General features: G+C 36.0%; 1 protein-coding gene across 1 annotated transcript; it reads left to right on the forward strand.

Annotated features, from left to right (window-relative positions):
- Nucleotides 1-36: 36 nt before the first annotated feature.
- Nucleotides 37-19,719, forward strand: LOC137395202 (MICOS complex subunit MIC60-like). Its single transcript, XM_068082039.1, has 12 exons — nucleotides 37-199; nucleotides 2,793-2,902; nucleotides 3,243-3,392; nucleotides 7,630-7,742; nucleotides 10,604-10,801; nucleotides 11,700-11,842; nucleotides 12,351-12,578; nucleotides 14,043-14,166; nucleotides 14,932-15,155; nucleotides 16,203-16,431; nucleotides 17,393-17,479; nucleotides 18,915-19,719. Exons 1-12 carry the CDS (start codon nucleotides 146-148, stop codon nucleotides 19,412-19,414), a joined length of 2,160 nt encoding a protein of 719 aa, XP_067938140.1. The 5' UTR covers nucleotides 37-145; the 3' UTR covers nucleotides 19,415-19,719.
- The last annotated feature ends 250 nt before the right edge of the window (nucleotides 19,720-19,969 follow it).

Genomic DNA, 19,969 nt, shown 5'->3' on the forward strand with positions numbered 1-19,969 from the left:
GAAACTGAGTAGTATCTAAAAAATGCTAAGAATGAAGCCAATTTATATAAGGGGCAAACCCGATAGAAGTCATGGGCAATGACAAATTTCAAGAAGTGTAAACCGGCTTCATACTAGGCTTGCAAAATTTTAATGTAATTTCGCTATGTGGCGTTGGACCACAACCAAAGCCCTCTGCAGTAGATCTCCATCAGTTTTGGTAACTTTTATTTATACTAACCCTTATATACAGTAGTTGTACGTAGTATACGAAAAAGTGGACAGTTTTTCAGTTTGTAGAAAATGCATGGCTAGTGTTGCTTTGCAGGCAGATGCTATGGTATTGGTAGTTATTTTGCAAAGAGCTATTTCTTTCAGTTATTCATTGCTAACGTTGGCCAGGGCTAAAACTGGTTTTTCCCTGAGTCAATTTTTAGTCTATTAAATGATGATATTGAGCAAACCAATGTATGCTATAATATCTAATATAATGGTGCAATGAAGTAAACGGCGAGATCGATTTTAGCTGTCCAAGTTATGAGCTCAAGTTGTACTAGATAATCAATTTTAGGCTATCGGTGTGTGTGTTTGATTCTTTCACACAAAGTATTAAGTGTATTTACTTTTCATTTTGCAGCTTAAGTGTTAGTTTCACAATGGTTGCTATCTGTTTAAATGATTTGATGCAGTCATTCTGGGTTTGGCTCTAACTCAATCACAAATTTAGCATGGCTCCAGGTCTTTAAAATAAGTGGGTTCTGCCACCAGTGAGCTAACAGTTAAGCATTTTTGTGATAGTATTTTTGGGCTATATCAGTAGGTTATACAGAGCATATACATATATAAACGCAAAGTAATTTTGAAAGGTGTTTGTGTGCATTCAGAATGCCTTTTAAACACATATATGTGAGGTCTGTGTACGTGAACGTTTCTGTTGTTATCCCTATATACACCGGATACTTACTAGCAGCGGGTTGGGCATTACTTTGCATTTTATACTGAAAGTGTATATGAGTCTCCCTGCGATAATCATGTAGCCATTCAAGCTGCTTTAAGCCTCCTCATCTCTAGTTGTCTTTAAATAAGTACTATTAGTACACCTGATCTGCTTCTTATTTCATCGATTGATTTGCCTTTAATGCCTTGCATTAGTATCCAGAAGCTAGCAAACTGCGCAGCCAGTTCATTGCCAATATCAGTCAGACTCACAAACCAAGCTGGCTTGTATAGCCTTAGTGAACCGTATGGCATGCTGTCAATAGCGAGAGTCTGTACCTCTCCCTTTGTCAGTAGATGAGGTACAATAACACTGTTCTATTAGTATGAGAGAAAGTTTAACAGTATGACAGACTGCTTGGGCATACATTCACTGTGGTTGCAGAAAGCTACACCATGATTTGACTTGAGTGAGCATTGCATTCTCTTTCAATGACTCTGCACATTACACTGGCCAGAGCTAGGTGATTTCGTTGTTTGTGTATTTTTTGAGGAGTCAAGCGTAATAGGTAGTGAATTCCACTGAAGTTGCCAGCTGCGCTAGAGTTTTTTTAAAGTTTTATTTATCAGCCTTTTATGTGAATTGCTGTATTTTAGGTTTATGGTTGTCTGTTGCGCTCCAAATATTGTTAACATGACTGTGGCTATTTTTCTTGCATTTAACTAACTGAATTACAAACCAGTGCTACTACGGAAAGGCGAGTTTGAAAAGAATATTTGCTTTGAATTGTGAAAGTTTCAAAATAATATGTTCTACAGAGTTTTCAACAATTTCGGCTGAATTTTATTAATGTTTATTCTTACTTACTTTATAGCTTAAGGGCAATATTAATTGCAATTGGTGGCATTAGTGTTGGCGCAATGCCAAATATTCACAAGGGATCATTCGTAAGATGTTTCAATACATGGCTACATATTTACTCATTACTAAGCGTTACCTACGCAAAAAATAAGCTGCAAGTAAAATGGCAAAAATGGAACTTTTTGATCTTGTGTACTGCCTCAAACACAAGCATAAAGAAGTCGTTTGACACCATTGCAATAGAAGCAGCGGAATTGGGATTCCTTGTTTTCTGGAAGAAGATAATTCCTACAGTAGATCATATAAATTAGTTTTATCCAAATTGTAGTAAAAAGAAAGCGTATGCCTTTTAAATGCATTTGCAAATTGCTTAGCTGAGCTGCTGGTTTGGATTTTTTAACCATTTCGATAGTTTGTCCATTTTCCTATGCTGTTTCTGCTACCTGCCTCTGAGTAGACGACTCCTTGTCTTATTCGTGTTGGATAACTAGTTTTATGACTATCTTTGGTAAGGTCATTGAAAATTAAAAATAAGTTTTTATGCAAGGTATTTTGTTGTTAAAAGGCAGCATGTAAACCTACCTTGTAGTAGTAGAACGGTTTCCGTCAGTAATAATGAAATGTAAAAGGATAAACATGGCTCGGTGTGCTGATCTAACAGCTGCAGTAGGCCCAGTAGGATTCAGAAGTTGTTGGCGATACGGCATACTATTGTACAAAAAACAATTTTGTGTGCAAGATTTTTGAAAACTGAGCTTTCACTCCATTTAATATTCGAAATAGACAAATTCAGAGCTGTTGAAGGTATTTCAGGTGTCATTTATCGTAAATGAGATTGGTGGAACTTCTATTTCGGTTTGACAGTCGGATTGTACAAAGCTAGATAATTTATTTATTCAACGGCGTATGTTGAGATAGAAGACTACTCATATTATTTCTTTACACACTGCCTTTGGAAAGAAATAGTGAAGGTTCAAGTGTGCAGAACTGCACGCTTTATGGTAATTGATTGCAGGTCTCTTGTGAGCACGTCGTGTCAGCACCTCTAGCTGCCAGGTTCAGCGCAGAAACCAGGAGAAATCTTGCTCCCCCAAGAGAACCTGTAGAACCAGCACAGGATCCCGGGTACGCAGGTTTTATAGAAGTTGACATCTATACCTATATTTAACTTGTTGCACCTCAAAATATTCATGTTATTTTATGACTGAGCTATCAGCAGACATAGCTCAAGTAATTAGTATTACACCATATCATGTACAAGTTGCAAAATGTTGTACCCTTTCAGTTTTCCTGTATAGCATTCCGAAGACTTGTATTTTTATGGTATAACATACTGAGTACTTGTATCTCTATGGTATAACATATTGAGTACTTATATCTCTGTGGTATAACATATTGAGTACTTGTATCTCTGTGGTATAACATACTAAGTACTTGTACCTCTATGGTATAACATGTTATGCAGCGGAGAGCCAAATGGACGTTCATATGTACCAGTGGCATTGGGGGCAGGTGCTCTAGGGATTGGTGGGCTTCTTGCCTACAACTGGTGGACCAATAATACCTCTTCTTTCACGAAAGAAATGGAAAAACAAAAACTAGTTCCTGATAACAAGTAAGCAAAATCAATGACGTATTCATCACACATCTCGCATTGCCTGGTGATTCATCCTTTTTACACAACTTGTGTAGAAACTACTACCAGAGTTCCTTCTGTTTTGCTCTATCTCATCCTACTGTAATATAAACTGTATATATTCTAGTTTGAAAAACTTGAGTTAAATTCCAATCATTAGAATGCATAAAATTTCCTTAAATTGTAGAGATGGAACAAGTTTGATTGTAGAAATTATGCTTCATTTTATTCTAAGCAAGAATATGCCGTGTGCAGTATCTATATATTTGGAGTTGTCTACTTTATAATTATGTTTCAATTTGAGCCAAGATGGCTCACTGCAATGATTTTAATGTTAAGTCAATTTTTGGAGTATATTTGGTTATTATAGGATACCTTCTTGTTACTCTTATGATCACATCTACCCACAGTAACTTCATGTAGGATACCTTCTTGTTACTCTTATGATCACATATACCTACAGTAACTTCATGTAGGATACCTTCTTGTTACTCTTATGATCACATATACCTACAGTAACTTCATGTAGGATACCTTCTTGTTACTCTTATGATCACATCTACCTTCAGTAACTTCATGTAGGATACCTTCTTGTTACTCTTATGATCACATATACCTACAGTAACTTCATGTAGGATACCTTCTTGTTACTCTTATGATCACATATACCTACAGTAACTTCATGTAGGATACCTTCTTCTTACTCTTATGATCACATCTACCCACAGTAACTTCATGTAGGATACCTTCTTCTTACTCTTATGATCATATCTACCTACAGTAACTTCATGTAGGATACCTTCTTGTTACTCTTATGATCACATCTACCCACAGTAACTTCATGTAGGATACCTTCTTGTTACTCTCATGATCACATCTACCTACAGTAACTTCATGTAGGATACCTTCTTCTTACTCTTATGATCACATCTACCCACAGTAACTTCATGTAGGATACCTTCTTCTTACTCTCATGATCACATCTACCTTCAGTAACTTCATGTAGGATACCTTCTTCTTACTCTTATGATCACATCTACCTACAGTAACTTCATGTAGGATACCTTCTTGTTACTCTCATGATCACATCTACCTACAGTAACTTCATGTAGGATACCTTCTTGTTACTCTCATGATCACATCTACCTACAGTAACTTCATGTAGGATACCTTCTTGTTACTCTCATGATCACATCTACCTACAGTAACTTCATGTAGGATACCTTCTTGTTACTCTTATGATCACATCTACCCACAGTAACTTCATGTAGGATACCTTCTTCTTACTCTCATGATCACATCTACCTTCAGTAACTTCATGTAGGATACCTTCTTCTTACTCTTATGATCACATCTACCCACAGTAACTTCATGTAGGATACCTTCTTGTTACTCTCATGATCACATCTACCTACAGTAACTTCATGTAGGATACCTTCTTGTTACTCTTATGATCACATCTACCCACAGTAACTTCATGTAGGATACCTTCTTCTTACTCTCATGATCACATCTACCTTCAGTAACTTCATGTAGGATACCTTCTTCTTACTCTTATGATCACATCTACCCACAGTAACTTCATGTAGGATACCTTCTTGTTACTCTCATGATCACATCTACCTACAGTAACTTCATGTAGGATACCTTCTTCTTACTCTTATGATCACATCTACCCACAGTAACTTCATGTAGGATACCTTCTTCTTACTCTCATGATCACATCTACCTTCAGTAACTTCATGTAGGATACCTTCTTCTTACTCTCATGATCACATCTACCTTTAGTAACTTCATGTAGGATACCTTCTTCTTACTCTTATGATCACATCTACCCACAGTACTTTCATGTAGGATACCTTCTTGTTACTCTCATGATCACATCTACCTACAGTAACTTCATGTAGGATACCTTCTTCTTACTCTTATGATCACATCTACCTTCAGTAACTTCATGTAGGATACCTTCTTCTTACTCTTATGATCATATCTACCTACAGTAACTTCATGTAGGATACCTTCTTGTTACTCTTATGATCACATCTACCTACAGTAACTTCATGTAGGATACCTTCTTGTTACTCTTATGATCACATCTACCCACAGTAACTTCATGTAGGATACCTTCTTGTTACTCTCATGATCACATCTACCTACAGTAACTTCATGTAGGATACCTTCTTGTTACTCTTATGATCACATCTACCCACAGTAACTTCATGTAGGATACCTTCTTCTTACTCTCATGATCACATCTACCTTCAGTAACTTCATGTAGGATACCTTCTTCTTACTCTTATGATCACATCTACCTACAGTAACTTATATATAGCAATATCATGTCACCATAAAGATGAATCATTTGAAGATATATTGATAGGCAAACAGAAGGTGATGCCATCTCTTCTCTAAGCAACAGCTCGCGTACTATTCCTGGCATAGTTGTAAGCTACAAGTAGTTAGCAGTAATTATCTGAGAAACCACCGCTGTCAATTTAGGAATTTTGGCTACAAGCAGTATTACTGAAGGTAGAAACCCGGTTTGCCTGGCTAGCACAGACAGTCAGTCTAAGGCTATGCCCACACTCCCCTTATATCCGTTAGGGCTAGCACAAACAGTCGATCTAAAGCTATGCCCTCACTCCCCTTATATCCGTTAGGGCTATAACGGATATAGGTGGCTATAGCCTGAGTTTAAGATTATAAGAGTTTAGACAATGACGTCATAGCTAATTAGCCGTGGGGCGGAAATGTCAAGCCTCCAATTGATAACATATTACTGAGACACTATCTTTCACCTTCCAAAAGCCAACTTCAAAAGGTAGCTAGGGTTACTTATCCACAACAATTCTACTTTTCCATTCTGTATTTTGTTGGTGATTCCCATATAGCATACTATATAGCACAAACAGTCAGTCTAAGGCTATGCTCGCACTCCCCGTATGTTCGTTAGGGCTAGCACAGAAAGTCGGTCTAAGGCTATGCCCTCACTCCCCTTATATCTGTTAGCCATGAGATCACATTCAGAATGGTTGATAATTGAGGCAGGCTTGCTTTATTCCCATATTTTGTGATTAGTTTCTCCAACACACGAAAGGGTAACGATTGATTTTGTAAAATGTGAGCTTTCGTCCGCATTGTCATACCTACCCTACAAAGTACAAAAGAAGGAAACATGCTTGAAAAGTCATTTTCAATATATCCATATATTTAGTTTTAAATAATTTAATAAAACCTGGATAACGGGTCTTCAAAATATTGTAGCCTTTTTGTGATTCATTTGTGAAATAGCAAATACGTAGTTTGTTCATTATAGTGTACAAATAATTTGTACAAATAGCGTGTGCCATTACGCAGTCGTTTAAGTAAAAATGTGTATTTGGTAGCAAACTCTGACGTTTTTTATTGTAGAACCGAGATCTCTCTGATTAAATCTGCAATTGATGACCACTGTTCCAATATGAAAATGTAATTGTAATCGCTCTGCTTATTTCCGTTTTTTTGTGATATTTCTGTTGACCATGTGAGCTAGTTGTCAATTTGATGTGCTTTGCTCTTCCCAGTTCAGAAAGTTACAACTATTAGCAAACCAAACTATTAGTAAAGATAAAATCGATGAATTTATTTTTATTATCGTTAATATTAGTAAGCGTTGCTGTGGTATGTTTCATTATTTAAAAGTCTGCATTTTTGGCTGTTCAAGCTTATAATGCTTGTACCCTGATATGTAGGTTTACACACTCTTTTGCAATCCTTACTTGTGGGAGATATATAATATTTCTATAGCTTTATTAAAAACATCATTTGGTTTTAGTGCATTTATGTTTGTTTTGCTAATCTTTGCAACAAGTTGTTACCACAAAGGTTCGCTTTTGAATTAAACATCATAGCTTTCCGTTCCTTTGATAGGATTTTAAATATAGTTTAAAAGACATTACCAATAAGACTAACTTATGACATTACTAACAATGGCTGAGAAGAGAATGTATTATGCCTATTAGAACTTTTTAAATTTTAGTTTTGAAGCTTCAAACTGTTGTAACTTGAGATTTAGGCCTGTTTAGGTGACTTGACTGTCACCAGTTGCTGTCGCTGCCGTAACATAGGGTTTGTGTTTGTTACACGCACTTATTCATGGCTTCCCAGAGTCTGTGTGGAAAGGCGCCATTTTAGCTGTTCCATTATAAATAATATGACTGCGTGTTGTGATTGGCAGAGCTCCTACAAAAGAAACGAATACAGGCGCATCTGTAATAGATGTGGCAGGAAACAGCGTGAATGTGCTCAGTCTTGACCAGGCCAAAGTTCATGATATGGAGAAGATGCAAGGTAATGTCATATTTGAATAGATTTCCGTGTTATTATATTTGTACTTAGTCTTTTTTGTCACCATTTTTATTTTAGGGTTTGACATTTTAATTTGAATCTAGAGAAAGGTTGACAGATATGTGCAGATGAATAAAGGTGATTTGAAAATGAACTTTTTAAAAGCATTTTTTTAATGAGAACTTACACTTTATCGTTTTAATTTTATAATAAAATAAAAATTTTATTACGTGACATTAATAGGCTATTGTAGATATACATATGGAAATATAAACATATCATGCTTCATAGCATAGGCTACCAGCTTTCCAGCGGCACAAAAATATTGTTGGTTATTTAGCTGTGTTGCGCAGAATTTACGATGGAAATGAGAGTCTTTACTTTAAGCTGTATATATTTTTTTTATTTGCTTTTTTTCATGGCTTAGTTTTTTCCTTACAAGACAAAAACTGGTTTCGATAACTTGGAATTTTAAAGGTTTTACTAAATATTAAGTATCCACTAAAACTAATATGGTTTCATATTTTACTTGTTGTAATCATATGTTATATGCTATAAGATACGTATATTTGGCTTTTTATTTTTGCAAAATAGCTCTTAGATTTTGGCATCTTTTTCCATTTGAGTTTGGTTGGTTGCAGTAATTAGAGAGTAGATAGAAAATTGCTTCATATACATTTTCATTTCAGTTTCATAGTTCTCATTGTGTCTGGTTAATGATACATAATTAAGCTTTCGGAATTCTTTAAGATTTCTAACGTAGGGTAGACAATTCCATTTTAATGTTCATTTCTGGTTAAGGTGAATATCACTGGATTGGGCACATTGGCCATTTGCAATTAAAGTGGCTTCAGAAACAACTGTTCTACCCCACTTGATATAGCTTCAAATCTCTCAACTGTATAAGAAATTGTAATGCTTACCTTAAGTTTGGTTAAATTTGAATTGAAATGCTAGTAAACTACTAAAAGATATCATAGATTTTTTAGATGTATTACTGTGATTCTTCACCAGTCAGCTCCTAGTCATGCCGCATGCTCCTCTTTGTCTATCTAATCTCATTCTCTGTTCACCTCATTCAGCGAACAGGCTGAAAGCTTTGCATAAGAAGGAGGCCAAAGTTAGGGGGGAGCCACTCTCTGCCGAGTGCTCGCTCGCTGCCGCTACTGAAAAGATTCAGAATCTACAAACTGAGAGAGAGGAGAAGGGTGATGGGAGTCGGGTACAGAAGGCAGCGAGTGACAGCGCTAAACTGTTATTGCGTAATTTACAACCACTGACAGAGTCGCAATTAGGTGCTTCATTCATGTTCAGCTCATGCTTCAAGCTCTCGTTCCTCATCTTTGCTTTTTCACTCTTTAACCCTCCATCGCTTTATGTCAGTTCTGTGTAGTATTCACCATGAGACATTCTGTTGTCTGCTTAAAAAATTTCGTATTGCCATTTCGCATGTAATTCAGTACATCAGCCGTTCATACATACACCGGTACATATAGCAGTACATCATGTACATCAGCGTAAGCAGGTATCTGATTTTATGTAAAACAAATCATTAACGGCTAACTCTATATTTTGAAATTGACTGCCTTTTCATGGTGATTTACAACAGAAAATAAAAAAGATAAAAATTAGAATCCTATCTCAGACAAGAATTTACTTGCAATAGAATGTCATAGATTGCCAAGCAGCGCCAAAAATATTTTATCCGCTGCTACATTATTCACATCTAAGACCGGCCGCTAGTAAACATTTTGGTTTTGCTTTTAAAACATTTTAATATTAGAATAAAATTTAATCGTGTACTACTTTTGATTTAGACTCGAAAAGGTAAGAAAATTTTAGTTCAAACAATTCAGGTGTCATAAGTTTCGGCCCAAAAATGTTTAAGTTAGAATCAACTAGGAGCTGCTACATGCTTGAAGTACATGCATTTAAGGACATATTGTACACACTATGTACAACCATAGTATTTAACTTTAAGTATCTGAGAAAAAACTTTGTTCTGTAACACTTTGAGCACCGGTATTCTGAACTTTTTACCTCTAAGTTAAGATCTCAGGTTCAAAAAAGCACTTCTTGTGTAACTATAGACTTCATTTTAAATTCTTAGCTTAAAGGCAAAAAAATTCAGTTTTATTCTAGCAAAGAAAGTAGAAAGTAATTATTTTAAAAATGATAGCATAAGGCTATGATTTTTTTGTACAAAATTTTAATGAAAAGACTTCTGTACATTCAGACTGTAAGTTTTGACAATTCTATTATTTCTGTTTTTCAAATTAATGATGATCATGCTTTTATGTAAATAGTTGTAAATGTAAATAATAGTTACAAATGATTCAAATCATCCGCCAATTTTTTTTGTCGTTCCATCGATTCATTCAACCCTAAATTATCCTAAACGAAAAGGTTTTGCTTGAATGAAATATTGCTCGAAAAATAGATTGCTAATGTTATACATCAAATAAATTTTATGTTGTTTTATTTTGTACTTTTTTGTGTCAGTAATTTTAGTATCACGCAAGTTTTCATTATTCTTGTAAAACAAGTTTAGTCTGCTTGTAATTTGCATTTATACATGTAAATGAATTTGTGCAAAAATCTTGAATATTTATTGATTCTATGGAAATAGTTGGAACACGGTAAAATTTATTTCTTCAAGTGGGAATGGTTTTGGGATCAGGGGTGAGAGTGTTAGTGTCTATTATGTACACACTACCTGCTGTCATACCTGCTGTCTAACCAATCGTATCTTGCTGCTCAGCTCTCCAATTCTCTACCTTTTACTCTCTCAACTCACATCGCTTCTCATTATTTGACTCTCATCTGTTCCTGAGTTTGTTATTACCTGCCCTGTTTTTCTGCAGCCGAGCAACATGAAAAACAACGACGGCGATACGAAGAGAAGATGGCTGCTAAGCAAGCGGAAGATGACGAGTATCTTCGACAAGAGCGGGAGCGGCGAGAGCTGCAAGCGACTATCGAGTTGGAAAAGCAGAAGAAGGAAGAAGCTGCAGAAGAAGCGCTGGCTGAGTCAGCCATGAACAGGACACGCAAGAATCAGGGTAATCTTATTAACTAAATACCTGCTGTCGTACCTGCTGTCATACCCGCTATCATATCTGCTGTCATACCCGCTATCATATCTGCTGTCATATCCGCTGTCATATCTGCTGTCATACCCGCTGTCATATCTTCTGTCATACCCGCTATTATATCCGCTGTCATACCTGCTGTCATAATTGCTGTCATACCTGTTGTCATTATCTGCTGTCATATTTGCTTCTTACATCTGTTGTCATTATCTGCAGCTGCATTCTGCCTCATCCATTTTTGTTTCTATTTGACAGCTATACATGAAACTATCTACAGTAGGTGCTCTTACATTGTAAATACTCCGTTTTAGGAACGTTTACTTTGTAGGGAATTTACGTTATAAGAACAGTAAAGTACATGTAAATTGCCTAATCCATTTCAAGATCTTTGCAAACTCACCCCTTTGGCCATACAAACAGGAAAAACTAGATTTAACTTTTTAATTTGTGAGCTGTACCGAAACTGTAGTATTATTGGCTTGCATCCACAACCTTTCTCTTTCTGATAAATTTCACTGGTTTTATAGACTATGATTGCGGTACTTTTATGATAAGGTGATTGGGAGCGCACATCTTTGGCGTTCATTTACGAGAGTTTGTTTATTTTTTTATACACCAAGGCCTATTCTGCGCAGGAAAACTAATAACAAATATTTTATTCGTCTACAATGAAATAAAACAAAAAGATATTTGTACTATAATAAGAGCGGTGTTTACCTGCCGGGTGTTTATCTGACTTTCTGTGTTTAAGTCACCCTAACCTTTTCATGTGATTCCAACATTTTCACAGCAATTTCTGTATGAATGCTGCAGCACCACATTCTTAGCCTCAGTACCACATTCATAGCCTTTATCTGTTACATTTTAGAATTTGAGGCTAAAGCAGCTAAGATGTTGTCAAGAGTGCACGAAGTGGCCAACACAGCCATGAATGCTAACAGTGTGGCCATTTCCACCTGCAGAGAGCACAACGCTAAACTGATGGAGGCGATGGATGTAAACTTGGAAGAGGTATGAACCATAGCTTTCATTTTGGTTTTAGTGTAAATTGGTTTGACTGGTTTGCCAATGATTTTATAGTTTAAATCTAAGATCTATTTATTGTCTATAATACAATTGAACTAAAATTTTAATAGCTACATTTCATATCTATGATTCAAGACTACGGTGTTGACGACACTCCTAAGCAAAGAACTCTGGCTATTACTAATCACACCTTGTTTACTTTAAGAGGTGCTTTAGATTAGAATCATCCTTTTGCCCTCAAGCCTGAATTTGAGATATAAATAGCTAAAGTTGTAATTATCAAAATTATTTCTTCTGCTAGTGGTGTTCTACTACAGGCATGATGCTGCTCATTGTGTACATAGCCATCATTTCAAAGTTTCAGTGCAATTCTTAACTAAATTATGTCATGCACAAAATTATGAATTTTTTTGGTATGAATTGTCTTGGCAAATTTATTAAATACAGATATCTATACTGAAATATTTGTTTCTATAAATTCTGGTGGTTTTAGGAGGCGCTGGCCATATGGCCAGAAGTACAGAAGCTGAATGAGGTGCGAATAGAGCAGGTTGAGGAGGCGCACAGACTGCAGCTCATTGCTGAAGCAGTCATAGTAGAGTACCTGCAGGTGATTGATGAGGCTAAAAAGAGTCCAGACACCAAGGACAACTGCAACCTTCCAATTTATAGAAAACAAGTTCAAGAAATAGCATATGATGTAAAGACCATTTATGACAAGGTAGATATTTCACATGTATGCTTAATTACAAAGCAGACAGACCTTCCATATGTTTTCTTAATAACATAATAGACAGACCTTCCATATGTTTTCTTAATAACATAATAGACAGACCTTCCATATGTTTACTTAATGACATAATAGACAGACCTTCCATATGTTTACTTAATGACATAATAGACAGACCTTCCATATGTTTACTTAATGACATAATAGACAGACCTTCCATATGTTTACTTAATAATGAGGTCTTTCATATGTTTACTTGAAGCCAAAATAGTCAGACCTTTTATATATATGCTTAATGATAGAGTGGACAGACCTTCCATATGTTTGCTTAATGATAGAGTGGACAGACCTTCCATATGTTTGCTTAATAACGAGGTAGACAGACCTTCCATATGTTTGCTTAATAATGAGGTCTTCCATATGTTTACTGAAAGCCAAAATAGTCAGACGTTTTATATATATGCTTAATGATAGAGTGGACAGACCTTCCATATGTTTACTTAATAATGAGGTCTTCCATATGTTTACTTAAAGCCAAAATAGTCAGACCTTTTATATATATGCTTAATGATAGAGTGGACAGACCTTCCATATGTTTGCTTAATAACGAGGTAAGGCCTTCAGTTGATGCTTTTTGACAAGTTAGAGTTTCTTCCATGTTGTTTTATGACAGGTAGATCTTCTGCCATGTTTGTTTTCTGCTGTAAATTCCTTCCCTGATTGGTCAAGATAGACCTTACATGTTTGTTTTATGACAAACTTGACCCCTTCCATATTTGCTTTTCGGCAACTTAGACCTCTATTTCTGCTTCGCAATCTTTCCTTCTACATTCATTGGTTAATCAGCAAGTGTATGGTTGCCGGGCTTGTCATACATTGTACTTAGAGAATTGTTCTTTCTTTGAGGTAACCTTGGAGGAAGATGTTATATTGCGATATAGAGAGCTTTGCAATCCTTGTTTGCGGGAATTGTCTATGGTAATGTCACAAGGAAAAAGCAATTCTGTTATGTTACTAATAAGTACTTATAATATTATTGGTGATTGGTCACTAAAACTAGACAATGATAAATTTGGCTGAGCTGAAAACAGCAAATAAACAAACTGGTTCCCGCACAATAGTACCTTTACTTAAGTGAACTAGTGTATAAAACTGCTTATATAGAAATATCAGCATATACATTTGTTTTTGTATTGTGCTGATTTGTTGCATCCTGGTATGAAGGAGTTTGTTTATTGTCGGTTAGCTTAGCCTTTTTGGTATTCTGTAGAGGTTCCACTGTAGCAGCTCTAGCGATTGATATTTCAGGCCACTCACTTGTTCAACTTTGGAAAAGTGTTGATGTGTACGTGTACATTATATACGTTATGCGAATATAATCTATTATAAGATGGACATGCTATAGGAGGACTGTAGATTCTGTTGTGAACCAAATATTGGTCTGTGTGTTGGCAGATGAAGAGCCAGGAGCAGGTGTCCTCCATCATGAAGCATTACTACCAACTGCTTAAGAGAGATAAAGCAGATTTCATCAAGGAACTCGAGGCAATTGTACCACAAGTCAAAATTAATGAAAATGGTAAAATCTCATAAAATTAAGCTTCTGGTAGTCGCCTGTCATACTAATATTCATTCTATTCACTAATCATTCCACTCAACTCTAAGTGTGCTAATCACTCTACTCAACTCTAAGTGTACTAATCATTCTACTCAACTCTAAGTGTACTAATCATTCTACTCAACTCTAAGTGTACTAATCACTCTACTCAACTCTAAGTGTACTAATCACTCTACTCAACTCTATGTGTACTAATCACTCTACTCAACTCTAAGTGTACTAATCATTCCACTCAACTCTATGTGTACTAATCACTCTACTCAACTCTAAGTGTACTAATCATTCCACTCAACTCTAAGTGTACTAATCATTCCACTCAACTCTAAGTGTACTAATCATTCTACTCAACTCTAAGTGTACTAATCATTCTACTCAACTCTAAGTGTACTAATCATTCTACTCAACTCTAAGTGTACTAATCATTCCACTCAACTCTAAGTGTACTAATCATTCCACTCAACTCTAAGTGTACTAATCATTCTACTCAACTCTAAGTGTACTAATCACTCTACTCAACTCTATGTGTACTAATCATTCCACTCAACTCTATGTGTACTAATCATTCCACTCAACTCTATGTGTACTAATCATTCCATTCAACGCTAAGTGTACTAATCATTCCACTCAACTCTAAGTATACTATTCGCAGTTAGAGTTACTGTTTGAGTTAGGGACCCAACATAAATCTCAACCCTTCGGTTCAAAGGTGTCTAATCATGTTCTCAGGTCTCGATGTCACAGAGGAAGAACGAAATGCTCTTCTTGCTCACTCGCATCGTCGCATCTTCCAGCTGAAGAAGCAGTTGAGAGAGCAGCAGATGCTTGAGCACCAGCGACTCGAAGATGCATTATGCGAGCAGAAGAAACTAGATATGAAGGAAGCCAACTTGAAGCTAGGGCAAGAGCTAGACAAGCAATATGAAGACCTTTTACTTGAAAGAGAGGCGCAGGTATATTGACCGCTTTAGTAACCTTACCTTATACGTTGCGTCACCGTAAGGTCTCAAGTATCGAAGAGGGTCAGCAGAACTAAGTATTGCCTCTGTCACAACTATGTTAGTCGCTGTTAACAATTGGTAATCTATTGACAAAGTAACTCGTTAAATTTTTCTTGACCTTTTATTTGAAGCCATGCCAAGTTAGCTGATCAGTATTAGCCTGTGTCATCTTTTCAGCAGCATCCTTGTAATTTATTAGTAGTCTAAGGAATTTAGCAACAGAACTGATTAAATATTATTTTTAATAATTGAACATGAGTGTAGTTTGTGCCGTAGCAACAATTACGTTTAGTATGTGTCATGGTATAAGGTATTCATGTCATGAGCCCATTTATTTTTGGTATGTCTTATGAAAACAGTTTTATGCTGTGTATGCCATGCTTTTGCTTTCCATGAGACTAACAACAGAAGCAGAAGTGAGATGGTGTTTCAGTCATGTCAATGGATTTTCGTAATCAAATTTTCACTCGTGTATGGTTGGAGCATAAGGAGCAAGTGATGTCATACGGTGTTAGTGTCGACAACCTGTTGTAGGGCTTTGCCTATTGCACAAGAGACAAAATAGTTTTAATAGTTTAACTCATTTTAATATTTCTCTTATGATGTCGGTTTTATTTCTATGATTAATCAGTGCGACTATTTAATAAAATAACCATCGATATTTTAAAGAGAAAGTAAAACAACGGTACATTACTAAAGGTTTTCCACCGATTGTAGTTAGAGAAATTGTAGAATTTCGTTGTACTGTATTTCAAAGCACTGATTTGTTACTATAAGTTAACAATGTAGGTATGCCATGTAACACCACTTCACAGAAACATAGTGATGGTAATATTGTGCTCGTGATGTAGCAAAGATCATTGAAGTCTTTGTGATGAAAATTTGAAATGATATAAAACTACATACAACTTCTCCACTGCAAATCAAAGTGATAACTATTTGAGGTGTTCAGTTTCATTCATAATGCGTACTAGGCGTAGTGTGTGGGGCTCTTTTTAGATTCTAGCGCATGACCGAACCTTTGAGACGGAGATGCGCCAGAGGCTGTCAAAGCAGGCGAGTGAGCACCATGACCACCTGCAGGATATGCTCGCTTTACAACAGAAGAAACTCATGGAGCAGTTTGACCTTGCTCTGCGAGAAAGACTTATCCATGAGCGACACATGTTTATTGACTACATAGGGAAGAACATGGCAAAAGTCAAGGGTCTTGAGGCAGCCCTCGAAGGTAATAGATAATACTATGGTGTGAATGTATAATGATTACTCACATGTCTAATGTTCACCCATGTCTAATACTGTGTAATATCTACCCACATGTGATACTGTATAATATCTACCCGCATGTGATACCGTATAATATCTACCCGCATGTGATACTGTATAATATCTACCCACATGTGATATCGTATAATATCTACCCACATGTGATACCGTATAATATCTACCTACATGTGATACTGTATAATATCTACCCGCATTTGATACCGTATAATATCTACCCACATGTGATACTGTATAATATCTACCCACATGTGATACTGTATAATATCTACCCACATGTGATATCGTATAATATCTACCCACATGTGATACCGTATAATATCTACCCACATGTGATACTGTATAATATCTACCTGCATGTGATACTGTATAATATCTACCCACATGTGATACTGTATAATATCTACCCATATGTGATACTGTATAATATCTACCCACATGTGATACTATATAATATCTACCCATATGTGGTACTGTATAATGTCTACCCACATGTAATACTGTATAATATCTACCTGCATGTGATACTGTATAATATCTACCTGCATGTAATACTGTATAATATCTACCCACATGTGATACTATATAATATCTACCCATATGTGGTACTGTATAATATCCACCCACATGTGATACTGTATAATGTCTACCCACATGTAATACTGTATAATATCTACCCACATGTGATACTGTATAATGTCTACCCATGTGTGATACTGTATAATATCTACCCATATGTAATACTGTACATATAATATCTACCCACATGTGTAATACTCTATAATATCTACCCACATGTGATACTGTATAATATCTACCCACATGTGATACTGTATAATATCTACATATATGCAATGTTTTATGACTGTCTACTGCAATGATATTGGCTTGTATTCTCTGAACAGAAAGGGCTGACCTAGAGAAAACAATAACACAAGTGCAGGATTTGATGAGCAGCTCCCTCTGTCTCATACATGCTGTCGCTCATGAAGGTACACTCAGTCACTGATTCTCTCTTTATATCATACACACTCCAGTATTGCATTCTTAAAATGCAATGAATAAAACGTCTAATCTGATAGCGTGGACCACTGCCCAGTCTTGAAAGCTCTTCGTTCAAGCCCATCACTTATAAACCAGTGTTTCTGGAAAGTAATTCTGTTTTTGAATTTTTACCATTTTTATGGAATGATAATATAAAAATTAAACAGCTTATGTTGTTCTAAGTAGGCAGTTTTTTCAATCACAGAGTGTACATGCAAATTGTATGGCTAATCAGATGCCCAATGGAAACGCATTCATTTCGCTAATAGGCTTTCTTGGTTGCACCATTTTAGGAAATGTTTATAATTTTACCAAATAAGGCTTTTAATTCGATTTGCAAGTTGTTAGAAGTTTTAGAATTTCGAACAGTTTATGCAAATCCAAGTGAAAATTTTTGCATTTCATTGTAGTCATTTTAATCGCTGTTAATTTTGCATGTGACTAGGGATATGCTCAGTTGTTTTAAAAGCAGTAATTTTTTCGTCTATTGAGATTTATACTAAAACTGAATATCCTTCGTTTTTTCGTGACGTCATTCTATGGTTGTCTGCCATCTTTATGGACAACTTTTATCGTTAAAAACACGAAGGCTTCTGCAGTTAATTATTGGAAACGATGCTTTTGTTTGCAAATTTTTTATTTTAGTATCAAAACAACACCAAAAAATACTATTAATCAAGAGAATGACGATCGTTTTCTACAAAGATGTTGGCTTTTTCGTGGACGAGCGCATGTGCAAACAGGGTGATGACGTCAAAAAAACGATGGATTGCTTTGATGGAATGTTGAGTCACAGCAGTTATGCCATTTTACTGCTGCTATGCAATAGTTCATACAGGTTTCTGCGGCTAATCTGGAAAAATCATATTTCCAGATTAGCTAATAGTGACAAATTATACAAATATTGTTTTTGGGTAATAAGCATATTTAATTGCAATGCAATAAAAAATATTTTTTATGTTTTGCTGACATACGGGAAGCAGCAATATCTACAGGATATATCATGGCAGCGTAGCAATAAAGCAAGATAGACATAAATATGTCAACTATGTGTTACTCAAATAATTTAGCTTGGCAAGACAACTCCCAAGTGCTAACAATTTGTAATGTTTTAGCTTTTTAATGAAAGTATTGGTTTTAAAAAGTGATGGTACTGTTTGCACACATATGCCATTATTAAAATATTTTTTCATGAGTATATTACTCAGAGGAATTGCAAAGTCCTTTGGCATGTAATCATTTTTGCAAATGTATATCCTCGATCACACCATTTGTGTCACACCATTTCAATTTTAATTAGTGTTGGTTTGGATCTTAGCTGTCATTTATCCTACTATAAACTTGCTGTGTTTTATAATACTCAGACAGTAACTTGTGTTACAGTGGACTGCGTAGGTGAGGAGTACAAACGGGCCAGAATAGATGAGGCACTTAGGCGATGCTTCCTAGCAGCTGAAATGCACCCATTTGCTCAAGCTGTACTTTATAGCATCCCAAACAAGGCTGCTGAGGAAGGCATTTACACCATGACAGCGATTGAACGTCGCTTCAGAGAATTCTATGATAAAAGCATCTCAAACGCAAAATGGAGTGACACGCTTTTAAGTTATTTCACGCCTGAACCCTTACCCAAATTTATACATGTTTGTGACTTTGACTCGGTCGATGGCATGACAACCGAAGAACTTTTGATACAAGCTAAATATTTTATGGATAGAAAATGTCTGCCAGAGGTTGTGCGGTGCATCGTAGCTTTAACTGGCACGCCGAGGGAACTCTCTCAAGGCTGGCTCGAGGAAGCTAGACTCGTCCTTGAAGTTCGTCAAGCTGCCGAGGTTCTCATGGCCTATGCAAACTCTAAAGGGATGGGAACTATATTTTAGTCTTTTTAAGATCTTTTGTTGTTTGTTTCTAGTCAATCTGTGAGGCTTGGGTTTGCTTCATGTGCGGGTGACACGTTTTTTTATGTGATAGGATGAAAAGAAAATCTTTCTCTGCTTTATTCTGGAGGTCAAGTACAAAGTTGATGCGTAATACAATAATAATATAACGGACGTCTGCTTCAAGCTGAGGCTAAGCTCCTACGCATTGTTGTGAAGAATGTTTATAAATGTTCAAACTTGCTGCTGTAGCCAAAAAGGGCCTATTTTTATACTTTGTTCTCATATATAGCTTGGATGGTTTCATAGCTATTGTTTCAATACGCTATATGAAACATGATATAGAGCACCTGGCTTATTCATATGACATGATATTATCTGGTTATTACAATACGAATGACGTAGACATCAGTAATGAGCCAGGTGACCATTACTTGTGGTAAATGGTCTATGGATCTTTAATGGAAAATGGTCTTTATTCTATGAATTTTAGGACATTCTTAGTAGGCTTTTAATTAGGAACAGCTATCTTGAGACCAATGAACTGCGTGTATTCAC

The sequence above is a fragment of the Watersipora subatra genome, chromosome 4, assembly GCF_963576615.1.
Source record: "Watersipora subatra chromosome 4, tzWatSuba1.1, whole genome shotgun sequence".
NCBI classification, from domain to species: Eukaryota; Metazoa; Bryozoa; class Gymnolaemata; order Cheilostomatida; family Watersiporidae; genus Watersipora; species Watersipora subatra.